Source organism: Solanum tuberosum, unplaced genomic scaffold, assembly GCF_000226075.1.
Source record: "Solanum tuberosum cultivar DM 1-3 516 R44 unplaced genomic scaffold, SolTub_3.0 scf00057, whole genome shotgun sequence".
NCBI lineage: Eukaryota > Viridiplantae > Streptophyta > Magnoliopsida > Solanales > Solanaceae > Solanum > Solanum tuberosum.
Window position 1 is genome coordinate 871184 of NW_006238984.1, and position 10187 is coordinate 881370.

Below are 10187 nucleotides of genomic sequence, written 5' to 3' on the forward strand. Positions count from 1 at the left end.
GTGGGGGTTGAGTGGTGAGTCGGATGAGGGATTTGTGGGTTCGAATTTTTTAGGGGCATAATTGATCCATTTCCATTTTCATATAAATGTCATGTGGTAAAGTTAAAATGACATGACAATTCCACGTGGCATTTAAAGAAATGGAAAATGAGCTGGAAATGTCCAGCAGGCCAACTAACACCCATAAGGGCATATCTAGACGAAAAGTTGGACGGCGAGGGCATGAGTGAGCCAAACTTTAAACGGAGGGTATATCTAGACCTTTTCAAATAGTTTAGGGACATATTTGACCCTTTACCCAAGAATCTAAGGATAAAGGAAGTAAAATATTAGGCCTTTTATACTAGTGTTATAATCTAAAATATGTGTATTGTATAAGTTAGCATGTATTTCGATACGGTCTTGGTACTCTGCATTTTTTCCTAAATACCATATACCATACAAAAATTTTCAAAAACTTAAGCCAAATAGCATATCAAAATCTGGAACTTTTGTTTCGATTCGATATGCAATCCCCCACCCCCCACCCTCATGCAGAGGGTGTTATTAGTGTATGGGTTATTGTCTCCTTATATAATGTTGGCCAATGTTCATCTCAAGAGTTATTTTTTTGGATCTTTTGGGATTGAGTTAGGGCAAAGATTTTTATCTTCTTATCAAGGAGCCCAAAGATTTGATATGTAGCATAAAATTTAGGTTAAAATATTCTGATATCAATTATTAACTCAAGCTTTTACTTGTCGTATAGCACATTGAGATGTTCATTATACAATTTTGAGACAGGAGACAATTACCAAGATTTCAAAGCAAAAGATAATCATTCTTAGTCCCAATAATACAAACAACAACATACCGAGTGTAGTCCCACAAAGTGGAGTCTGGGAGGGTAGAGTGTACACAGACCTTACCCCTAACTCAGAGGTAGAGAGGTTGTTTCCAATAAGACCCTCGGCTCAAGGAAAAATAGTTCAAAGCAGTCCAGAAGAAGTAACAAAAGTATAAGAAATGACGGATATAGTAAAAAACAATAGATAGTAGATAGTAACAGAACAATACTACAGTAGAATAATATGGTAGACCCAATCACTGTTTTCAAACGTTTTCGGGGCGAGTCTCGAGGCGTACCAAAAATGCTCTAGGGCGCAAATTGAAAACGTAGATCTATAGGACATAAGTCCTAAAATTTGGGCCATCAATCCCGAGCGTAAAAATGTATTCCCCAGGCGTACTTTATTTTTTTTGGTTTTTAAGTTTTTGCCTTATATCATATTTTTTATTATTAATGTAATGATATTTTTATATTTTATGCTATCATGTTTTTTCAGGTTGTAGTGATTTTTTCTAAAATGTACAAATTAACTTCCATAGAAAATGACATTGCTAAAAATAATTTTTTAGATAATCATGTCTGAAATTGATAAGATAGAGCTTTCATAGCAGTATGTTCCTGAGACAACTTTATCATTTTTTGTCGTTACTCTTAACACTTTTTATCCTATTTCTTCTTTAAAATATATGAAAAATAATCCGTACAAATATTACTTGAGGGTGGGAAGGACTAGTAAATGTGAAGATGAATGATGGTTTCATTTTAAAGATTATTTTGGCTATTATCATATTTTGTGTTGTTAGTTATTACCTTTCTCAAATAGTAACTATAATACTTTTCTATATTATTGGTTATTAATATCTTTCCCAGGTAATAATTACAATATTTATTTTGTATATTTTTGGTTATTTATTAAAATTTATTTGTAAAATCATTGAAAGTTTTACTTTTGCTTATTTTCTTAGTAATAAAATTATAAAATTGAATATGCATAAGATGTACGCCCCGTGACTCGGGGATTATGCCTTGCGTCATGCCCCTGCATTTTAAAATACTGAACCCAACAATAGTTCAAATGATTTTTAAAATATATGGAAATGACACCCACAACATAACTTATTAGATATCAAAGTTAAAATGGGAAAATGCAACCACTTTATCGCTAGATAATCACTATCTAGTAAATTGAAGGAGTTAGAGCAAGACATGTGTGAAGAAAATATTTCAGGTATTTTTCACATACCGCATATACGAAACATTGGAAGTTCCAAAAGGTGGAAAAGCTTGAACAACAGAAACGGCAGCAGAATCCAACAGATGATGGTGCCAATGGGCTGCATAGGGAACTTGCACAGTGCTTCTATTGCTAGTTCTTGTTCTTGCTTTTTCAATGAGTATAGTCAATAGAGAAAGGCAATCAGAGTTCACAATCCCATCGGCAGATTTCAGTTCTTCCAAATTTGTTGCATGCATAATGATGCTAGCCCACTGTTCCGCTAAGTATTCATCATCAAGTAACGAAAGCAAGAGATCTAGCCGCATGCTAGTAGTGGGACTGTTAGCCTGCAAGCACCATGGGATAAAGGTTTCCTTGAAGACATGCAAGAATTGTCTTCCTTCGGGTTCAATGCAAAAGATCTCTTGAATTATCTTCCGCGGACTAAATATAGAGACAGCAGCCACCATAAATCTCACTGCATTAGGGGAATCCTAGAATTGACAACCAAAATGAGAATGAAAGTGAAACTGAAAACATTTGATAAAAGCCACAGTAATTCCCACTGCAGGAATTCTAGAATCATTTTATACTGAAGAACGGAATCCTAGATAATACAACTCATATGAGAGAATCAAAGTGAAAGTGAAAGATATTGGTAAAAAGAATCATCAAAGCAACTTTTGCTAGGGTCAGGTGTGAGAGTATTTTATTTACCTATTCCCGAAGGAGCAAATACAAATGCATACATATCACTGATCAGGCAGGATTCAGGAATATGGTGAAAACCACAAAAGAATCAATTGTGGATAAGATGAGTTTGGATTTGGGCTCAACCTTATTCAGGGAACTCAGTAGTGAATCATAAACAAGCCAACAATATGCAGCTACAGAAATCTTGGCTCTTTCCTTAAAAGCAATTAATTCCCAAAACATAATGTTCTAAAAAGAAGGCTAAGCTATGAATATTCACTAAAATAAGTGGTCAGCAAGTTTTTGTCTTCAAGGGTTAAAATGCAGAGAGAGAAAAGTAGTGTTAGATAGGAACAGGCTTGTCAAACATATCCAAATTTCCTTTTTCCATCTCACACTGTCCTCCTCTGTTTTATGGGTTTACAGCCCAAACTATTTTCTACTCACAAAAACACTATCAAAAGAAAACATTACCAAGGAATAACTTACAAGTGTTCTAATCAAGGGGAATGACTTCAACAATGTTGGTCCCACCAAATAAACTAGAGGCCAAGTTTCACCTTTCCTTACTGCTTGTTGATTCACTACTGACAAGAACTCAGTCACCCCTTCACCATTCTCAATAGAACTGTCTGTTTCTTGAAATACACCAAGGCAGGTCTCTTGGAATGTTGAACAGAACTGCAAAAGCAAATTAGGTTCCAGAAAAAAGATATCCAAAAGGATTTCAACAATGCATTTCCCAAGATCTAGCACATAACCCTCTGTAACTTTGACATTAAGTTGTCTTGATGCCTGATGAGAAGGTTGAATACCACCAGAAGAAAAATCCATAGAAGAAAAGACACTCTCCTGGTTCTTTGAGCTGACAGAGAATAGGTATTCATGCCACAGCAGCTTTAAGAGAATCTGATCTGTAAGTGTCTGCTGAAATCTGTAGGAATCTGCTGCATCAGAATACCTGAAAGAAGGAATACATATCTGAGCACAGAAACTAAAATAAACAATTCTCAACATAACAATACAAAGCTGACTTAGCAGAGATTTTCTTTGGCATGGCTGCAAAGAGAACAAAGGATACAATTTAGTCAAGTACTCAAGTGGGCGACAGTTTTGCAAAGAAATGATAAAGGTGGCTTGGGCATCAGAGATTTGAGGAAGCATAACAACAGAAAGGCATGCTTGACACATGAAGTCTTGAGGAAAGGAAAGATCATACTTCCTTGGTGCTCTTTATGTGGGAAGACATGGGAAACTAATAGTCACCTATTCTTACATTGTACTTTCACAACACAAATATGGTCCATGTTTCTCAACTTTTCAAAAGTAACATGGACTATGCCAGAACATACAGCTGATATACCAAGTTGTTGGATCAGAAGAGGAGGTAGCAAGAGACGGAAGACCTGGTGGAATTTAATTCCACATAGCATTTGGTGGACAGTGTGGAAGGAGAGAAATAGTAGGAATTTTGAAGATATATCCAATTCATTCACAAGGTTAAATGGAATTGCATTGTATCGCTATATTTTTGGTGTAAAGAGATAGGATTAGAGAATTCAGATCAACTTTTAGAATTCTTAGGATCCTTGTAAGTATTATGCTTTTTGTTCTTTTCTGATTTTCTAAAGGTCCCCGGCATATCCTTAATGCTGAAGAATACAATGTTACCAATTCTAAAAAAAAACAGCTGACGGGACCACAGAAGTTCAAAGGGAAAAGTTCAGTGGACTCTTCACCTATCAGTGTTTTTCAGGCTAAATAGAAAACATTCTTTTATTGCTTTAAAAAGTGCAAGACGGTCTAGCTGTGATGAATAACTCAAGCTTCTTCCTGCCCACAGATTCACGAAAACTTCAAGAAGAAACTTCTGTGCTTCAACTGCTTGTGCAGGTACAACATCCAAAAATAACACGAGAGCAGGATATGATACTTGCTGCGATCCAAAACAGCCGTTTCGAAGAAAATGCCAGAATTTACTTAAAGCAGATTTTTTAATCTTCAAGCTACTCCAACTCTCTGGAAATTTTCGCGAAAACAGTAAGATCACATCCCACATTGATGAATGGCATGAGGGATCTGTTTCCCGAAAAGCTCCAAGTATTGCATCTGCAAGATGTATCATGTCTGTTTCCTTGATAGCATGAGGAATATTTTTTATGAGACTTCTCATGACTGAATATGTTGCTGAGCGAATAGCAGAGCTCTGAGATTTCAGAAATTCCAGAAATAACTTATGAGTAGATAACAAGTTCTCAGCACATGAAATAGCTACGGTCTTGGCTTTAGAAGCACGCTTTGACTCGGTTTCCGAAACAGGCCGTTCAGATTGTGCGGTGACCACAACATCAAGAAGGGTGGCCAACGCCAGTAATGATGAAGAAACTACCTGGGATCAATTAGAGTAAGAGAAAGAAAATAAATCAAGACCAACGTGGAGTGGGAAAAAAAAGATTGTAAGAATCAAATGTGAGAAGCAGCGAGAAGTCTAAATCTTTTGACAAGTAAGCAGGTATCTCCATCTGTCAGCACCAAGGAGAAATTCAGGCAATCACTAAATGTTAACAGATATAACCTGCTTGTGCATCTCTTCCAGTTCATCTGATGCCACATTCTTGTCTGACATGCTCTGGGGAGTAAGCTTTAGATTTTCCTCAATGTACCTGAATATCTCTGATGTGTATAAAATCAAGACATCTAGTCTCTTATCTTGTGCTGGAAAAGCAGCCTGATAATATTCACATATGGCAGTAAGGCTGTGATGCAGACTGAACAGTTGAAAGTTTTACTTTATTTTGGTGTATGTTAACAAACAACTAAGTCAAGAAGTTCATCAACAAAACAGAGAGAATATAGTAGAACTAATAGCATCTCCTTGATCATTCAGAACATGCCCATTGATTATAAATTCCACAGATTACATAAAATGCCATTGGATTCCAAAAGTGTAGATCACAACACCAATCCATTCAGAAAAAGATTCAAATGGTGCATATTAACAGAGTAGGTACTCTACATATATGTTTTTATTACAACGAGGTACTCTACATATATGTTTTTTATGCCATGATGAGCAATGCAGAGCTGGTCAAACATAAACAAAGTCTAACCAATACAAGTTATTATGAAGAAACTGTTACATGTAATTTGTTTATAATTTCACTTCACCACACTCATACGCTGCACATTGATCTTCAATTTAATTTTGGTGCATAGTACAATTAGAAGAAGTTTATTTGATCTTCATGTTCCATGTGAGGAAACCATGCAATTAGGTAGTAAATTTACTTCTAACAAAAAAAAGGTAGTAAATTTACAGTTAAGTTACTTTCTGAGAAACTCATGAACCTGAAATGATCTTTTTGCAGCTTGGGAAACTTCATAGGCAGAATCAAATTGGGAAAACCACCATGGTCCCATCAAAGACTTCAAATATGGAGCAACGTCTCTTCTGCAAAAAGAGGAAAAGGAAAAGACCACGAAAATCACCTAGAGCAAAGGACGGGAAGCAACCAAACGTTTAAAAGATATCAATGGTATGAATTGTGACAAAAGACTGTAAAAGATACTCCATCCATTTCAAAGTAAATGGATTGATTTAACTTGGGCAGTTTAAATATGCTAGAGGTTGGAACAGAAGAAAAATTCCAAATTATGAATCAAGCTTCAACTAATGGAGAAGAAAGAACTATTTCTAACACAGGTATCATTTGCATCACCCAATCACTAAATGATTTAGGAGTTAATTTTGATAAAATGCAAGTGTTTGTCAACACGTTGCTTAACTAATAACACTATAACTGCCAGCAGGTGCAATCTATCTATAGAAGCTAACAAGCAGCTCAAAAACTATCCAGTTTTCATCAAAATAAAGAAAAAAGAGTATAAATTAAGAAACTGTAGACAAGTCATCATAACTAATTTACTCTGAAGTTAGACGTTTGTCCATGTAGCAGAACCAAGAAACTAACTATATCTAGTTCTGACTTATATAAGATAAGTACATACCCAACAACACCAACAAGGTTTGTCAAGGTGTCATGAGTTGCTCGTCGAACCTCTCTGTTGTAATCCAGTAGCAGCTTCTTGTATTCAAATGCCTAACAGGAAGAATAGAGGAGTAAGGGCCACTTAAGTGAGTGATAACTAGCAATTATGCCACCAAAACCATGAAAAAAATATAGTAAGCCACTCCGTACTTTCAACAATCCAACACTCTGATGAATGCACCTAACCTCTCATGGACTCATCTCTTCCAGAGCAGCAATATAAATGAGTGAGCATATGTTTTTTGATAACCACTATACAAGTGATCATATTTACAAATTCAAGTTGTATTCATCTGAAATAGAAATTTAAAATGAATTTTTAACTTAATTGATCTGGATCCTTTTTTCATTTTTTGGATAAGGTAAATAATTTCATTCACATATTGGGAAAAACTTTTGTATACAAAAAGTAGAGAATCTACATCATAACATGATTCTCTACAAAATAGACTCAATCATCAAGGAGTTTCAAGGGTGCACCAAAAAGCAATCAAAGACAAAAGGCTATCTCTCAAATGTATAAAATCATTTTCAGTCCCCTCAAATGCTCTTCTGGTTTTCTCCCTCAATACGACCCACATGAGCTAGCGAGCAACCTCCAATTGCCTGTCCTCTATGCAACACATCTCTGACAATACCTGACATCACACACTGTTGACCAAAACAGTTCAAGACCACCCTCCACAAAACCGACGCCATCTCACAATGCAACAAAAGATGATCACCTTCTTCGCCCGAACACTTGGACATATAACACCAACTAGCATAAGTAATATTCTCTTCGTAAGATTCTTAGCCATCAGAATCACTCCCCTCGTTAACATTCATGCAAAAAAAAAACTTCTTCCTCGGAACCCAAACCGTACTGCAACTACTTCTGGTAAAATGATTTAACTGTGATGTTATCACTCCTCATCGCCGGCACCCGTCTCCTTGAACCCTCATTAGAGGGAACTATGATATGCTTTATAGTACCTCCTGCAACCTTTGAAATTCCTCGACTCCCAATCTTGAAGATTTCTACTAAACCTGAGATTGTGGATTCCCACTTGTTGAAGAGAGGCGTGAAGTTTGTGAGTCGAGGATTGTAAGTAAGTTTGATGTTTCCTCTTCTCTTATTCTTGTGTTGAATGAGTTCTCAGATGATAACGTGCTAGAATATAAATTTTGTTGTGTAAAGGAATGTAATAATCCTTCAAGTCTTGGTGATTAAGAGGTTAAAAAGTGTTTGCTACTAGTGATGAGGAGATACATGTCCTAACTTATTAGATATAGCCATATTTCAGGACCAAAAACGGTTGAATTCTTCAAAATTTTGGAAGGACTCAATGCTAAATCTTACCACATTGAACTTTAACATTCCATCATTCAGTTTTAAAAGGTAAAATTTCTTCCTATGAGTTGCTTAAAAGCTGAAGGGAACAAGCATGAAACCCAAATATCGCAATCTTATACCATAGGGCACGTTCTTTAAAAGGAGCACCAAATGTGTAAAATCTGTAATATAAGATATAGCATGGCCAATCGCCTAGAGATTTTCCTATTTGGGTATTGACTAGCATCAAGGAAAGAGAAGTGAGCATACCCATTGTGGGATTATCGGTATTATCTCCTTTGCAGTCTTTTGTTGGAATAATTGAGATAGTGATGCCAATGCTTTTAGCTGTTAGAAAAAGAAGAATTTTAATGAGCCTTGTCAAATATGAAAAATAAAGAATCAGTGGCATATGGGAAGTTGAGCATATACAAAAATAAGCATAAAGTGTGATACTTAAAACCAGCTGTTCCTAGTTGCTTCTAATTGACATCTCTCATATTCTCCTAACTGGACATGATATCCATTCTATTCCAACAATGAATAATGAAATTACTTTAGTAGTAGGGTCCTTTCTAGCAAGCCTCTTGAGGTGTTGTGCCACTTCACTGTCAATATCCTGACAAAGAAAGTAATTAGGTCAGGCGTGAACACATAATTCTATGGTTGCCAGATGAATAGTAGTACCAAGAAAGGGGGAGAATCTTCAGTTGAGTCAACACGGGAACAACCCATATAGCCTCCAAATCCGACAGGCGTAGAACCTTGGGGCAGTAAAGAAGCAGCAAGACTGCAATACCAATATGACAAATATTACAAAAAAAAAACACAAACACAAACGAAAACTGCAAGAAAGAATGAAAAAACAAAGAAAATAGACCTGCTGCTAGAGGGACGAGACTTGCTTCTAGCTCCATCTCCTTTCGTTCTCCCCATTATTCTGCTTCGGCTTCTGCCTTATTCAAGAAAAAAATTGATTACAGAGCGATCCCCGACTACAATTTATATGTTTGCCAAATTCACTGTTTTGCCACTTCCAAATTTCAATCATAAACTTTTTTTCTTTCTATTTATATTTATATTTTCACAACAAACAACCCTAATATATTTGTTACTCCCTCCGTCCCTTTTTAGTTGTCCACTTTAGAAATGGCACACAGATTAAGGCAACAATGATTAGCACAGTGAAGTTACAATTTTACCCTTATGACAACTTTTCACTTCAAAATTACAACCATTTCTTTGAATTCAAGTGAAATAAATTGGAGGGAAACAACATACACTTTTAGAAATTTTCAAGAAGTGTAAATAAGGGTATAATAGGAAAAAAATTGTTGTCCTTTCTTGATTTGTCAAAATGGACAACTAAATAGGGACAACTAAAAGAGGAAATATGGATAACTAAATAGGGACGGAGGGAGTATTAGACATAAAAAATTGAGTAATAATGCAGTTGTCTTAAAATATAAGCAATATAATATAATATAATATATAATCATATCATATCATATATTTATATAAAAGAGAAGCCTAGGCCCACCTACGTGGCGCCACCATAAACCAGGATCCCCTTTTAATTTATTTTATTTCCAAAACTAGCCTTCCTCTTTCGTGAAAAGTTGCGACATTTATGAAAAGTTGTGACTTTTATGAAAGGTTAGGACATTTTCGAAGTGTTAAGAAAAGTTGTGACTTTTATGAAAGGTTGTGACCTTTGTGAAGGGTTGTAACTTTTCCGAAGGGTTGTAACTTTTTCCAAAGAGTTGTGACCTTTTCGATAAAGCACAATAAGCATTTGTTCACACTACCCTTCGTTGTTTATAAATAGAGGAATTTTCTCTTATTTAAGAACAACAAAAATTCTGAACTTCTTCTTCTTCTTCTGGATAGTTAAATATTTGTGTACTTTGCTCCTATTGAGTGGCTCACTGACACCATTATTTTTGTATCAATACACTGATATGCTTTTTTACAGTGATTAATTTATGCTTATATTATTAATTATTATTTTGAGCATATGCTTTAAAATTTGTTGTTTATGTTTCTGCAATGTTATTGTTATAAGTATTTGTTAGTGTAGATTAA

The 10187-nt window shown here is 35.5% G+C and overlaps 1 protein-coding gene across 1 annotated transcript in view; it reads right to left on the reverse strand.

Moving 5' to 3' along the window:
• Positions 1–9137, reverse strand: part of LOC102580043 (E3 ubiquitin-protein ligase listerin) — a 17403-nt gene extending 8266 nt beyond the window's left edge. Inside the window, exons 1-10 of the mRNA XM_006344538.2 lie at positions 8983–9137; positions 8790–8892; positions 8659–8721; positions 8373–8450; positions 6747–6838; positions 6087–6189; positions 5314–5466; positions 4478–5127; positions 3228–3699; positions 2073–2539 (exon numbers count right to left, since the gene is read on the reverse strand). Coding sequence (XP_006344600.1) covers positions 2073–2539; positions 3228–3699; positions 4478–5127; positions 5314–5466; positions 6087–6189; positions 6747–6838; positions 8373–8450; positions 8659–8721; positions 8790–8892; positions 8983–9038 — 2237 coding nt within the window. The 5' untranslated portion in view covers positions 9039–9137. The remainder of the gene's footprint in view (positions 1–2072; positions 2540–3227; positions 3700–4477; positions 5128–5313; positions 5467–6086; positions 6190–6746; positions 6839–8372; positions 8451–8658; positions 8722–8789; positions 8893–8982) is intronic.
• Positions 9138–10187: the final 1050 nt, after the last annotated feature.